Below are 15,902 nucleotides of genomic sequence, written 5' to 3' on the forward strand. Positions count from 1 at the left end.
AAAGCAACAGGGCTGCTGGTGGAATATCTGGCGTTAACGGTTCCACAATTCGCACAGGAAAGAAACATGAGGCTGCTATCAGGACAAGTAGTGCCAGCGGCATTCCGAATGCCGAAAAAATGGAAAAGGCAAACATTTAGATGGAAAACCGAACAGAAAAAATGCCTGAGTAAGTATGCTTTTCCACGCAGCATGTGGGAAGCTCAGGAGAGGGCACTGGAAAATTGAAAATTGTTTTACCAGCATGGGGGGCTTGGTAACTTTAAGAAGCGTAACAATCTACATAACAAAGATAGCAGGGGATTATTCTAACATTTATTTTTAGGATATGGCATTGATAGTGTGTTGTTCTTTTGTTGTGATTTACTGCCTTTCACTTTAGTCTAGTGTTTTCAGGGTTCAAAACCCTAAACTCTGTTTTTCCCTATAATGTCTTAAGCTTGCCAGCCACTAATATACCTACAGCAAGGGTTTTCAGGAATGTAACCATTGCAGTTGCAAGGAATTACAGTACGTGTATGCACCACACATCACCGAATCCTGCAGGAGTCTGTGGAAAACTGGAGCGCAGGGGAGAATGACCATCCATACGGTTAATATCTGGTCACATCAAGCTAAAAAGTTAACAGAGCAGAGCAACTTGGAAAACTGAGGAATTATGAAATTTCTATTTGATTCATTCGTCATACGGATGAATAATAATAGTAGTATGATTTGATAGCAGTTGCATTGCAATGCTCCATTAAATCACATTTACAGGAAAACGGTATAGGCTACTATGACTCACTCTGTGCATAGCTTCCCAGTCTTTCTCCTCAGTGTCATTTCTCCTGATTTAAATGCATTAAGCAGAGGTAGATATTCACATGCTTTATACGACGCATCAGTAACTCGAAATCTGCAACTTATAATGGTTTAAAAGCTATAGTTAACTATTCGTTAAATTCACCACTTGAGAATAGATCCTTTTGGCAGACTCTCTGCATGTAAATTAATCAAGACCAAATGTTATGCCTTTGAGTTCCCTCTGTCATGACCACTCCCCTTTCATCCCGTGCTGCTCTCAGGTTTTACTTGTTTGAGTTTATCTGAGCATTAAGGCTTCCCCTAATTTTTCCCTAAAGTTCCAAAGAGAGGTCTAATGCTCAAGGCCTGAATAAATTAAAGCAGATCACACTAAAAAGTCACCTTTAAAGGCTACACTACATGGTACAGTTTAATAAAAATTAATGTACCCTTTACCATCTTGTTTTCCATGCTCTCCACTTGACCTCTAGCTGAATACTGGGAACTAGTAAGTTCCATCATATTTTTGGATTTGGAGGGACAAGCAGTCTGACAGTTGTGTAGTGCTTCAGGGCTTCTGCAGCCTGACTGCACCTGATCGTCAATATTGCTGTTGGACGGTGTAGCGGTGTAGCAATGTTTACAACATGGCTGGGTTACAGGGGCACTCCCTTTGAATGAGCTCAATCAGTGCAAATTCACTGGAAACATGGAGGGAAGCCAGCTGGCCTTTTTATGCAACCCCCCACCCCCCCCAAAATGTTTTCAGCTCTCACCTATTTGGAATTATATATCTAACTCCCTCTTACAGATGGGATCTCAGCCCTTTGCCTACAGGTAGAAAACAAAGCAATAGAAAAGGGGACACCAAGCATATTGATAGCAAGGGCTTCCACACAGTAGTGGCTCATGCGTCAATCAAGGAATTAACATCCACCTGTGGTTACGGGCGTACAGAAATATGCCCAGGAAGGCCTAATTGTCCATGGTTACGGCTGCCAGAGGAGACCTCAGCGACTCTGAAAGATGGGCGATTGTGAGGTCATGTATAGCAGGGGCTTCAGCGATGAGGACAGAAGATAGCTCAATTTGCTGATGCCTCAGGATCAGAAGAACATCTGGTGACATTTCTGCAATGGTTTGCACTGTGATAGCGAGTGCCAGTGTGTCCAACACTCGTAATCACGGAATTTAGAAGAAAAGGCATATATTAAATAAACAACAGATCACTGCACAGGCCATGGGAACATGTCCCTACCAATTGGCTCAGATTTCATTCTCAGTAGTCTGATTTCCTGCTCTCTCTCCTCCAGGACTTGTTGAAGGATGTTCCGATATTCCATCTCCTTCTCCAACAGCTCCTCCAGCAACCTTCAAGAGAAACGACAGGGAAAAGCATGCATCTGCTGAACAGATCAATTTTTCTTGAGCATTTCCTTTACGGTCATGTGGCTGATTCAGATTATGTGCTGTGGTCTGCATGCCTTTGTGTGCAACAGTGCTGATACTGTTTGACTTAATATGTAGCCACTCATTGGGTACTTATGAATACGTGAAGACTATAATCATAAAGGAATGAAAAAAATCAGCAGAATACTAGGAAAAAACTAAAATGCGAACAGAAAAGAGGGTTTCCACAAAAATCAGGGAAAGGAAAATCTGAAATCTGAAAGGAAATCAAGGAAGAAAAGATAACAGTACTAAAGACGGACGCTTTTTTCATCATGGTCTTATTACATGAGTAAAATAAATTACTTGATGAAGAAATACATATTAGAATGTCTTTTCATAACTAAGAAATGCATAACTAATAACTTGCAGAAATCATGGAGGAACTTTTCCTTCGTCTCAAGTGTCCGTCCCGTTTCTGCAAGTCGCCGTTCGCTTGAAATCGGGCGAGGGGCGGCACACCTGCTGGTCTCCAGTTTCATCCTGCCCAGCTCCATGCTGATGGACCGCGGGCCGGCGCGGGGCTCGTGGGAGACGGTGGAGCTGAGCGTGCTCACGCCGGAGGTGGGCACCGTGTCGTCGTGGCGCGCGCAGGGCCGCTGGCCGCTCTGGGGCGCGGCCCCGCCGCCGCCGCCGCCGCCGGGGTCCAGCTCGTCCTCCGGGTCCTCCGGGTCAGCCGCGTCGCTCTCCGAAGCCAGGCAGAAGTGCGGCCTCAGCTCTGCAAAAGGCCCCGAGGCTTTTGTAACGGAGCTGACAGGGCTGCAAGTATTTTTTTGTTGTTGTTGTTGTTGGAAATCGGACGTTGGCTTGGGCAGTGCAAAATACAATCACAAGTCATTTCCAGGCTTTAGAAACTGGAGGGGTATAGCTGGTCCAGATTACATCAGTTTCATGTGACTTTGGCAAAGCTTGGTCTTTATTTGGCACTATTCGCTTCCCAGCTGACTGTCATAGCACATGACCATGAAGGGATTCATGAGTTGTACGTTGATTAATCGCCGGAGTATCCTCATGATTCATATTGTTTACACATAGCAAGCATGCCATACGGTAGTCAAATAAAAAATGTAGACCACATTTATACTGTAAGCTCTGTGTCCTAGGACTAGGGATGGAACATTGCTACAGGGGCAAGAATTTTCTTAACAGATGACGCAGTGCCCTGAAATCCAACTTCAATCATCTCTTACTAAAAAATGTCTACAAATCGCAGAACTTAGCTTCAAAATCTTACAAGGAAGTCATGAATTGCACAGAAATGCAAGCTGTTCTGCTTCCAAAACCCCTTTCCTGTACAGATATGGTAAAATAACAGCAGCGACATTCTACCAAATCACACATCTAACAGTCTTGTGAGACTGAGCACAGTTCTTAATAAAAAGTATGAGATTAGTTTTACAACATTTGGAACACAGCACATAAAATTCTCTGCTCAGAAATATTGTTCTCCAAGTACACTATGGTTTGTCAAACAGAAGTAGCATAAGACCAGTACTGAATTAGGAAGTTATACTATAAATATTTTAAAAATAGGAAAAAACAACTTTAAGGAGGCAAATTCATTTTTTTTTTCCGTTAGGGGCAAGAGACCTTTTTTTAAGTAAAAGAAACAGAATGTGAAGTTACACTGCCACCACTGTTTCTCAGCTGCTCACTCTTGAGTGATTCTTAAGATGAAGATGAATTTTTCCAGATTCCTACATTCAGTTAAATGTATTATGTAGTAAATGGTTGCAGGTCAGGGTACAGAGCTATAAGCAAAGAGCAATTTTACATCACTCAAACTCAGCATGTGCTACTATTAAACAGTGCTTTGTAGTGAAGCATGACAGCACTGATTGATTTCAATATCTACGCACACATACTAACAGACGAGATGAGTCTCATTACCTGGCACCAGGATCGTAATGGCAGTCTGGACCGCTTTGCGGATAATATTGTCCAGGGCAAACATCCAGTGAGGCTTAATCTTATGGTTTCTCAAAACTTTATTCACCTGGTGACACAAAATCAAAACACCCACTGATTAATACTTCCCAAATGAATATAGACAGTTGAATAAAAGGGAAAAGTAAGTTGGTTCTTATTTATAAATACACAGGGCCTCCTCCCTTCTGTTTGTTTTGTGAGAAAATGCTTTTATGTTTTGCCTGTTAACGCGTGAGCTTAGCATAAACTATAACTGTACTTTGAAAAATGTGGTAATCAGCAAGTGAATATGTAATGAGACAATTGTTCTCTCAATGAGCTTTAGTGGAGTAGCTTAATTCACACATGAGGCACTGGACTCTGTTGGCGATTGGAACTTCAGGGTTTCCCAGTTATTGCTATTATAAGCTAATGATGATGTGCAAGCTGCTTGCTTCACACGTTTCCCACAAGAGGGCGCCAAACAGCTCTTCATTAAGTGGATTACATAATATTTTTCACACTCAAAAGGACATGCAGCTGCCCATCCACATTGGGTGAGCAAGGCAGCATTCTTTTTCTTTGTTTTTTAGAGCACTTAAAGTCCAATGTTTTAAAGGGCCGTTTTGACACAGGTTGACAGAAATCTCATCTTAAACTGGTGAAATTAATTTCCAAATGAAAAAAGTGAATTAAGCACGTCTCGGAACCCCTTGAAATCTCCATGTCAAAGCAGAGCACTGCAGACCCTATGGTGCCGTTAACTGAATGTTAGACAAGACGTGACTGAGAAAGGGAGGTCTAGCGGGGGTGAGCGCTGACCTCAAGTGACAATTCTTGTAAACAAACTACCATGCAACCACATAACCTCCCAGGTTCTCTCATTTCCCATGACTGATCTAGTTATAAAGCAAAACCGGTGTAAAGTTTCATCAGTGTAGTCACGTCTTGTAGTCATAAATTTAAGCTTTTGGCATTTCTTCAGTTTTAAAACCTGAAATCCTAAGTGACAGGTTTCCAAACAATAAGTAACATGGTATTAAATCACCTGATGAATGTTTTGTGATTAATAACAAAAGAACTTGTTACAAAGTCCCAAGTTCTAAAACGGTATTCTCTTCAGGGATTTCCATGATGTATCGTATACTAAATGTAAAAGAAACCGCACGGATCACTTAACGACTGCATTGTTCAACAGAACAGCTCCAGTTCTTATTCATGTAAGCCTTTCAAAAGCAAAGACAGAAAATACCTGCAACCCTAAAAAACCCCAACCTAAGGCATCTGCAATAAATGTCACTTAAAAAGACATTTTAGAACTCGCTTTTCACAGTATTATTGGATTGCTTGTACTTCTATGAAGGAGGCTATGAAAGAGTGCCCTGCATTTATAGTGAAATGCAGCTTTGAGAGACAGAACTCATGACAAGAGTGTACAATCAGACGATTATTTCAAATCATTAGGACTCGAGAGTTCAGTGTCGCAGCTTGTTCTTTCAATAAGTTTGCTTTTTAGCACACGGATGAGTCCAATTTCCTCCCCTCATTTATATAAGCTCTCGTTTGGAGTTCACCTCTACCTAGTCAGCAGATCGCTGAGAACTGCCGCTTGGCCTGTTCCTGTTAGCAGAGGTGGAAGGGACTGCCGATTTTCCACTCTTGTCCCATATTTCCACACTCTGTCAAGCACTCGTGTCCATGTTTGCCCTCCACCTCTCCCCCCTTGTACCAAGTACGGCCCCAGAGGACTAAGCGCTCTTCCTAAAAGCAAAGACTTACAGCATCCTGGAAGCCAAACAGCACCACTTGCAGCTGGCTGATGGCGGGGCTGTCAAAGTCCAGTTCCAGCTTGAGCTGAGAGAGGGTGCTGGCAATGATTTTGCGATCTGTGGTCCTCACAAACTCACCCAAGCTCACCACAAGGGTGGAAATGAGTTCTTCTTTTAGCTTGGTCTCCTCTGTCCCCTGTGTTTGGAACCAGAAGATGGAGATGTACAGTAAGGCAGTTTGCCTGGCATTTACTTGAAGCCTGGATTGAGTCAATAAGAGGGGACAAATCTTGGTTGCGTTCTGAAACAATCTACAGTTCACAGGATAAGATATGATAAGAGACAAGATCACTTTATTAGCCATAAACAATTTCTTGCATTAGGAATTCGTCTTTTTGCATTCCCCAGCTTGCTCTCCATGAGACACACAGACAGGGAGAGAAGCTCGGAGTCAGAGCGCAGGGTCAGCCATTCATACGGCACCCCTGGAGCAGTTGGGGTTAAGGGCCTTGCTCAGGGATCCACTGGAGCAGGATTCCTCTGCCGGCCACGGGATTTGAACCAGCAACCTTCCAGCCACAGGCGCAGATCCTTAGCCACAGTGCCACCGCACCGCCCAGTGCAGGTGCACTTTGTTTCTGGTAGCTCATCAGCCTCTTTATTTCTTTAATATTCCTAAAACATGTTTCTATAAGATGTTTCAGGAGAATTAAACCACAGAGGAAAGTGCCGAGATCGAAGGCTTCCTTACTTGGGCCAGGGCCTCCACCAGATTCTTCACCACTTTGTCCTTGTCCTCTGTCAGGATTTTGTGCAGTGTGGCTCGTCTCTCACTGTCTTTCTTCAACATGAAGATCCCAGGGTCCTTTTCTTCAGGAGATGGGGGTGCGCTGTGGTCCTCGAAATTTTCAACTGGAATGCTTAAACATAATGCCAAGACAGCGAGCATTGTTTCCCAGCTCGATAAACTTTTCTTCCAGTAGTACACTGAAACAGCACACATGTGCGGATTACTGCATTAACATCTTAACATTCAAGATCGATTTTTATTCCAGGTTTGCATGTTTCACAGAATTTGCTGATGAAAAATGTTTGCATGGCTCTCAGTCAGTAAAAACTGGTGGAGCATAAACGTTTATTTTAAGAAACCCAAGCTCTTGAGGGACTGAGTCAATAATACATAATGCATTGTAACAGATGACACACGGAAGGGCTTGGCTGGAGAAATGCCATGGCAACATTTCCACTGATAATTCTGTCCCACTAGATTTCCTGATTTCTGCACAATCCTCTTTAATTTAATGAAGTGATACTTCCAGTTAAAACTATTCCATGCTTTTGGGATTTTTTACAAATAAATGGTGAAAAAAACTTCCAAAAGTTTCTGTGCATGGCCTTTCAAGATCCTGCCAGAAGTAAATGAAATGCCTGTGACACTGACAGTAAGTTGGAAAACTAATAAGATCATTTAACTAGCAGTGCTTATGAATTGGTTATTTGATTTCTTGTCCATAATTTTGCTTCAAGTGTAATGTACAGTCAACATGTGGAGTTATTAAGTGTGATACAAAATAATGAAGTTTTAAATAAGAAATAATACTCAAAACAGATACCAGATAATTGGTTTCTGGGTCTGACTGAAGATTATTGGGTTCATCATTTAAAATCATGACTGATGATAACTGTGTATATTTTCTTTAATAAATCCAAAATTCAAAGATGATTTAAATCCTGTAATTTGGGCACTGTGACATACAGTATACACTTTTTTGGAATAGGGGTTATGTGAAAAAACACCCCTGAATGTATTTCATTTGCAAGTCTTAATGCATCACAACTGTGGTGTTAATTTTAATAGACAAGGAATTCTTTTAAACTGCAAAGTGCTCAGATTGATGCATACCATTGAGACTTTTTGGCCCTTTTCTTTTGGAAATGGGCCTATTTATAGCATAATTCCTAATAATTCACCAATATAAGCAGCAGTGTTGATCAGAGCTCAGATCCTCACTCAGACTGCTGCAGTTACAGGCCCAGGGGTACGTGTGCCATTCACATTGCAGAACAGTGTAAGCCAAAGAAACGATCATAAAAAGAGGTCTGTACGAACTTCAAGAGCAATTTCCTGTACTTAATAAGTACAAAAATATCAGCAGGATTTAGAATGATCGTTACTTCAAAAATTGAGCAGTGCACGAAACATGATATTTTTTTAGCCTTGTGGGGATACCTGATTAGAATACACTGCCACAAGAATTTCTCATTTCATAAAATAATGATGAGACTTTTCATGTGGCAGTCTCTAAGTATAATTGAACGAGACATTGCTTATTTCTTCGATAGGTGATATTCGTTTACACTGAGGCGACTAACAGCTGGAGATGAGGAAACTAAATATGTCAATGCTTTGGGTTAAGACACTCACCCTCCACTACTGGAAGCTTTTTAGGAAGTATGCATTTTATCTTGCAAGTAGCAAAAAAATCTCAGCTGCCTTCTCTTGCCAACACTTGCATTTCTTAGCTTTTTTAAATCATAGAATAGAAAACAGGCGTCTCTTCTTTACCCAAACAGTGGTGGGAGTAGGGACTATCCTTAAAGATATGGCTGAATGACATTTTTGGATCAATGAACCCCAAACTATGAAATGAGCCAAAGGGCTTTTTCTCCATTTTAACTTCTTATCCTCTTCCAGAACACTTGCAAACCCTGAATGACCAGGAAGCAGGACGAAGCCAAAGAGACCGAGCGTATCGGAAGCGAGGAAAAGCTCTGTCACGCAGTACCTCAGGTATAAGCCTCTGCTCCCTTTTATATCCCGCTCACTGAAGCACTTGGCCCTGGGCTTGAAGACGAAGGGATCCGTCTTCAGGTCGTTGTCGGGAGAGACGGAGCCGTACTCGCTGCTGCTGCTGGTGGTGTCCTCCACCACCACGGGCACTGGCAGGGAGACACTGCGCAGGTACTCTGGGGAGCAAGGCAAGGCCAGGGAGCTCACAGGCAGGAAGCTGGGAACGCCCGAAACTGAGCGGGAGAGTCAGAGCTCGCCTCCGGGGGAGCACAGTACTACTCTGTGTAGTGCAGACAGACAGCAGAGTGGGTCAGCAGACAGGCCTCTGGATTTGCACCTGGAAGCTCAGGGGCTCAAATCCGTAAAGAGGCACTGCTGCTCTGCACTTGCTCAAGGTACTTCAGCTGGATTGCTTCACTGAAATGCCCAGCTGAATAAATAGGCACAAATGGAAGTTGCTCTGGATAAAAGAGCCAGCAAACGATAATAAATCGGCCATCGGTTAAGCAGGCACATGGCTAATTTTTCTTCTCTTGTACACAAATTTATAGTAACCCACCTTCTGTTGTACATTGTAGCTAGAACGAGCTGAAAGATGTTGTTGTATTGTGTGATTCGTGCCTTTCAGGTTTCCTTGGTTCTGCACAAGGACATGATCTCACCTGCTCAGCACAGAAAACTCAGCCTGACCAAATGTGCAGAGAGGCAGCTCAGTGCTACCTTCAGATAATCCCTCTGAATGTACTGTGTGGCTGTACAGCTCAAATCCTTCTGAATGTGGTTATACAAACACTTAAAAGTGTTGTAAACAACCGTAATAATCATATAAAAACCTAATACAAGGAAAAACCAGTGATACTCACCTGATCCTGGGGAAAGAGCTACAAAAGAAAAACAGTAAAACACACAACAGTAAGCATAATGGAGACCAGCAATACAAATTAAAATAAAAAAAATCAGCAAAAGGTAAAAATGAGCTAAACAGGTAAGAGATTTTGAAAAAAAGATTTTGTGAGTAAAAAGTGGAAAGAAACCACCAATTCTACTGTGCCTCTTCACACAGTGCGAAAAAGTAAATACACCACCTTAAGATTTTATGGCTCAACATATTTAGACATATCTGACCTTCACCCAGTCCTAACAGTAGATAATACGTACTTCACGTGACAAATAGCACACATAAATTCTACTCTGTCATTATTGATTTCAATATTTGTTTAAAATCAGCCAGCTTTCAATATCTTGCTGTGAAAAAGTGCCAGTTAATTAAAACCTCGAGGGGGATGGACTTACGTTTTGACAACAGTGTACAACACGACAGGATTCTTTTTATTTCTCTTAGATGTGACACTGATCTACACCTCAGCAAGTCAGTCAAAGAGGCTGTGTACGAGCCGCATCAAAGCCCTGGGATAATTTCAAGGGACAGCACGTGAACACTGCATCCACGCTAACGTGCTGTACTTGCCACACACAGCAGGAACCAGCACGTCATTGTGCACGGCACCAAGGGGAGAGCCCTGTGCCGAGAGGAGCTCATCGGGAAGCTGCTCCTGAAACGGCGGCGGCGGCGGCCGGGCGAGAGGCGCACCTGTGAAGCTGCTCTTCAGCCTCTTCTTCCTGCTGGTGACGGTGAGGAACTCGTCGGTCAGCAGGTCGAGGGCGGCGGCGCGCTTGTCGGGGTTGGGCTCGAAGCAGCGCAGGATGAAAGCCTTGGCCTCCTCAGACATGGACTCGGGGATCTCGGGGTGGATTTTGAACATCCCCACCTGCAGGGTTCGCGATGGGAGACAGCGCTTCGCTAAGACGTGACCGTGCTCAAACGAGAGCTCCGCTTCAGAACGCGACCCCACTGGTGGCCAGCCAACACTAAACTATTTTCTGGCATGATTGAACTGAAAGTTTAAGCTACAGAGCTGTCGTCGTCATGTACAAACGTAAGCCCTGTGAATGACTACTTTATACATTATTGAAACAAGGTAAACAAGCAGCTCTACATCACAGTTAAATAAGCTTCTTATACTCCAAATACATCTATACACCCATACAGTATGTACCTCATGTATGTGTGAAATTGCGTACTGTAGGTGGAGATACTGTATGTAAACAGCAAGTCTATCTCAATTCAAGTTTTTGTCTATCTGTAGCGTGTTCATTGTGAAACAATTGTATAGTCTTAAGAGAACTAAAACAACTTTTAAGTTACAGGTTTGGAGAAAATTTTAACTTAATGAAATAAAAAGATAAAAACTCAACAATAGGCTTGTTTAAGATGTATCTAGTTCAGACAAGTCAGGCTCTCCAAAAATGCTTTTATGGAAATACTTTTTCTTATAGCATTACTGACTAAGTCATCAGAGGGCCATAAATAAGAGGATAGGATTGACGAATTAATGGAAATTAAACTTAAACACCTGAAAGAGCTTCATAAAACTTAAGTACTTTAAAGTACACTCAGATCATATTTATGGTTGGTCTTAATCATCATTCCATCCCAATTTTGTCAATTACTTAAGTCTCAAAATGTGCTTTCTAACTTTTTAAATTCACATCTGTTGAAACAGTCGGGGGCATCGCAATGCTGTGGTGGTCGGCACTGCTCTCTCCCAACGCCGGGGCCCCGGGTTCGATTCCAGCCCTGGGGTGCCACCTGGGTGGAGTTTGCATTGACCGTGTTCACGCGAGTTTTTGCCAGCTGCTCTGGTTAACTGGCTTCTGTCAAAAGTGATCTTAGGTGTGTGTGTGTGTTTGCGTCTGCGTGTGAGCCCTGTGAGGGACTGGCGTCCCGTCCAGGGTGTGTCTGTCTGCGTGTCTGCCCTGTGAGGGACTGGCGTCCTGTCCAGGGTGTATCCTGCCTTGTGCCCGTTGCTTGCTGGGATAGGCCTTGGCTGCCCCTTGACCCTGTACTGGATGAAGCACTGAGAAAACAGATGAATGGACGAAACAATCCGTTTCATACATTTACTTAAAACAATAACATATTTTTTTAAGCTTGTTTTATACTATCCTGGCGATACAAGACTCTGCACAATTGCTTTTACTCAGGGACGTGCCTTGCTGTGGATGGTGGGATTTACAGAGCCAGAGCAAATTTACCACTTTTATTCTCCCTTCATGAGTGCGGACAACAAAAACAGGCAGTGAGATGACTCAGGTACTGTATAGCTAGAAAAGCTAGAAAACACTAAAAGTAACACTAGCCAACAAAGCTCCATAACTAACGTTTGACGTTGTATTTAAAAAAGTGTGGCCTCACCTAATTCAGTTTATTGGTGGTATGTTACAGGATCAAAATAGTACAACAGTATAAAAACAGCTGTACCTGTCTTACTCAACTGATTTGTGTGACATGGGTGGCCTTTCAGGCAGATGTTAGCTCTGATTTCCAAAGTGTGCAGGTGCCCACGCAAATAGATACGGGTAGTTGCAACATCTTGGGTTTTACAGTTAGGCGGCTTAATCAGTTTGTGGTAAAACGACTAATGTCTGTTGCTCAGAAATAATGTTTTTTTTTTAATCAGTCATTCATAGCATTAGTAGTGATTTTGAGAAGTATTAATGTATTAATGGATAAAGGGGTATCTGATCAATCTGTCTTACAAATCATCCTGTTAAACCTCCTATACAAACACAGTTAACTCTCTTGGGCTACAGCTCATGAGCCTGGAGTATGTGCAGTTTCTGCTTGGACATGTGAGGTTGTTAATACCTCCTATTTCTGTTGGGGAGCAGCAAACTGTTGTTTATTTTACAAATAAACACTGAACCCGGCAGCATGTAGTGTTGTGGATAACAAAACTCCTGAGGGAGCAAACTGTGATGCGAACCATTATACCTCCATCAGGAAACATTTCAGTTTTTACAAGTTTCTCCCTGAATTCATTCGAATACTCAAATTACAACGACAATTTCCATTGAAAAGTAGAGGAAATGGGAAAAATTCAAGAGCAAAACAGACACATCAAAACACCTATTATATTAGCCATTTTGCTGTTCCAGAGAAAGTAGAAGAAATTCCTTTGCAAATATAAGAAAAAATCTGTGTTATAAAGCGGTTTTCTTCAGTTACTGATTTTAAAGATTTCCTCAGGAATATTTCATATTAAATTGTGAATGTTAAAATTACAATATAAATATTCTCATTTATGTTGTGATTCTTGTGAGACTTACAGGACGTGCTTTTCTTTCCTAATCTTTCCTAATCAGCAAATCAGAGTAACATCATGCTTAAGTTAATGCAGAAGTCGATGATTCCCTTACTTATGTCAACAAACCATACCTTAAACATGGCAGCCTGTGGCTCCCCCAGCTCATAGAACGGTGGCTTCCCTGTGGCCATTTCAATAATGGTGCAGCCCAAAGACCAGATGTCCGCAGGCTTACTGTAGCCTCTGGGGCCCTTGTCGATGATTTCTGGAGCCATGTACTGCAACGTTCCTGTACAATGCAAAATTCACCAGCTCACTGTGAGTCTCCTGCAATGCTGTATAATGAAGCAATCTTATTCTGCTGAACGCTTCTACTCCCCAGTTGGAAAATGAACTGTTGGACATAGATAAGACAAAAGCAATGCTTTATGAATAACTGCAGAAAAGAGTGCAACCACAAGATATTTCCTTCAGTGAAAGTAACACCTGGAACTTAGTACCACTGGACCGTCCAGCACAAGACTTACCTCTGACACTGACAAACTTTTCCACCAGCAGAAAACTGGGTCTGTGGTGTCTCATGCGATCTCTTTTAACACTGAAGGCACAAGTCAGTAAAGTAAAACTAGAAAGAAAAGACCCTCCAATGTCTCCACCTGGAGGAGGAATTAAAAGTCCTTTTGGCTGGTGTCTATCTTGGTGGATGGTCCAATGATAGATTGTTACTTTTTGTAAATAATGAAAAGGCATGTTCCCCCCCATCAGAAAATTTTACAGAATGGAAAATGACGCCGTACTAAACATAAACAAATGGGCTTGTGTTACAATGAAAGCATATAAAAATAGCACATCTGAAAAGCTGAACACTATTGTATCTCTAAACTACCAAACACGCTAGAATGGAGCATTTCTTGTGTTCTTGTGAGGAGAATGGGTGATCTATTGACTAAAATAGATATATTTCAGCATACTGTCTGATTCTCTTTTTCCTTTCCAGCAGGTGGCCCATAAATCTGTAATAATATTTCTATGTCTTGGTAACTATGAAATAAGCTACACTTGGCACTGGTCTTTGAGCAATGGACCAGACAGTATCCAGCAACATTTTTCCTGTCATTTTTCATTCTGTTCAAGGAATTGGCCCAAATTAGTACTTTCAGCACCTCTTTTCAGAGAAGATTCAGACAGAGTGCTGACACTGTGTCATGTGTAAATGATCCCATGCTAAAAAAAAACCACTTACAGTGACCACAAAACCCTGCCAGTTCCTCTGTTTCCTAAATCAGAACAATAAACTCACTTATGACATCACAGCTATGAATCAAGTTCAGATCCAAGAGGACCAGCCCTCAAACCTTTATCCAAAGAGGAACAGCACTTTGACCCTTTGACTAGCCACACCAATTCTCTGACTGACATTAAGTACCACTCACTGTTACAGGAAACCCTTGGTTTAATGGATTCACCTTAGATTTGCTTTAAAGAACTTCAGATTTACCAGACTAAATCTGCTAAAGGGGAATTTCTTCTGTAAAAGCCGGAATACCGGACATTCCCCGCAAAGCCTAGTCAAGGGTTAGCTTTTCAGAAAACTGGCCTGGTTTACTTAACAATAGGGCAAATAGAATAAATAAAAGTTTAAATGAGACGTAAAACACATTTAAGTTAAAATATTGTTGAAGTATTGAACTGTGAGTTAATCACAGTTTGATATTGTTATGCAATACGTTATGTATTTACAAAACACAGCTACAGTACAGTTATGTACAGTATTGTATACACAAATTAAAGGTATATAAGAAATCTCAGAAAAATAATAAAACAATAAACAACATCTTTTGTACAAAACACACCTGTAAATAGGTCTAAAAGCAGGAATTTGAATGGTGCCCTATAGGGGAGCCTATAGGGGAAGTCGAATTGCTAAGAATAGGTATTTTGTGCTTTGAACGTTAGCGAATTGTATTTGCGAATTTAAAAAAGTAGATTTATGACACAAAATAAAGAACCATATATTTATGAGAAAAAAAGGCACAGGAACAATTTCCTTTGACTGACGGCACAAGCCAGTAAAGCAAAAAAGAAAGAAAAGATCCTCCTACTGTATATGTTTATACAAAAAGAACACACCAGCACCCTCCTTCGTCTACGACTCATCAGTCAGGGAAAGGAATGAAACTCCTAGCCGGTTCTCTGACAGGTGTTCTGTGCTTTGCCATGAGCGGCACATTTTGTGCGCTTGTGGCATTAACGGCAAACCAGAAAATCCACATTAGAGATCTGATACCATTAATTCCTCCTCTCTCACATGTTGTGTCTGTAGCAACAGGACCGAAAACAGGATTTACAAGAAAGTAACACTACAGTTACTGCTAACAAAATAGGAAGACTTCAAACTACCAGAGGAAACATCTTCTTCGTCCCATACATTATCTGCTTATACATTTGAGATGGTAAAGTGTAATCAACTTTATATAAATATAAGTACGCAATGTTAATATTGCTGCCCATTTAAAGAGTTAATATAGATTCTTATATCACCTACAGTATATTCTCTGGTAAATTAATGAACACCCTCTGATCCAATTTTCTTTCTAAAGCGAGTGTTCTTTCTTTCATGCTTCTTAGTCATACTGATCTGACAAAGTCCATTATACAGACATCAGAAGGGAGTAATTTAACAATATTCGATCTGAGCTGACCTTCTGAGTCCTCTCTCTTCCTGCATTCACTGCTGACAGCAGCCTACAATCTGCCAGAGTGAGGGGAACAAAAGAACATGCACTTTGTAGGGGACAGGGATGCGCTACTGCGCACTATAAAACATTTCTTTCCAGATTTCCACAAAGAGAATGTGTCAAAGTGCTAAAGTTTCGAACAGCAAACCATCTGTGGAATGATGTTCCTTCCTTGGGTTATCTATGTAATTTCAGTAGCTACTGTAGCATTGAAATCTCCCGCTACCCTACAGCATTAGGGCTGTTAAAAGCAGGAATATTGCTCAGTTTTGCCAACTACAGGCCTGTATACTGTCCAGATACAGTAATACTG

General features: G+C 41.7%; 1 protein-coding gene across 5 annotated transcripts in view; it reads right to left on the reverse strand.

Moving 5' to 3' along the window:
• Nucleotides 1-15,902, reverse strand: part of map3k5 (mitogen-activated protein kinase kinase kinase 5) — an 84,490-nt gene that overhangs the window by 4,216 nt on the left and 64,372 nt on the right. For all 5 annotated transcript variants that reach the window (XM_088626852.1, XM_088626855.1, XM_088626854.1 and 2 more), the window contains 9 exons: nucleotides 12,983-13,140; nucleotides 10,295-10,472; nucleotides 9,567-9,584; nucleotides 8,699-8,879; nucleotides 6,664-6,832; nucleotides 5,923-6,108; nucleotides 4,126-4,231; nucleotides 2,698-2,953; nucleotides 2,045-2,157 (listed from right to left, as the gene is read on the reverse strand). In XM_088626852.1, coding sequence (XP_088482978.1) covers nucleotides 2,045-2,157; nucleotides 2,698-2,953; nucleotides 4,126-4,231; nucleotides 5,923-6,108; nucleotides 6,664-6,832; nucleotides 8,699-8,879; nucleotides 9,567-9,584; nucleotides 10,295-10,472; nucleotides 12,983-13,140 — 1,365 coding nt within the window. The remainder of the gene's footprint in view (nucleotides 1-2,044; nucleotides 2,158-2,697; nucleotides 2,954-4,125; nucleotides 4,232-5,922; nucleotides 6,109-6,663; nucleotides 6,833-8,698; nucleotides 8,880-9,566; nucleotides 9,585-10,294; nucleotides 10,473-12,982; nucleotides 13,141-15,902) is intronic.

Source organism: Lepisosteus platostomus, chromosome 3 (assembly GCF_059453375.1).
Source record: "Lepisosteus platostomus isolate fLepPlt1 chromosome 3, fLepPlt1.hap1, whole genome shotgun sequence".
NCBI classification, from domain to species: Eukaryota; Metazoa; Chordata; class Actinopteri; order Semionotiformes; family Lepisosteidae; genus Lepisosteus; species Lepisosteus platostomus.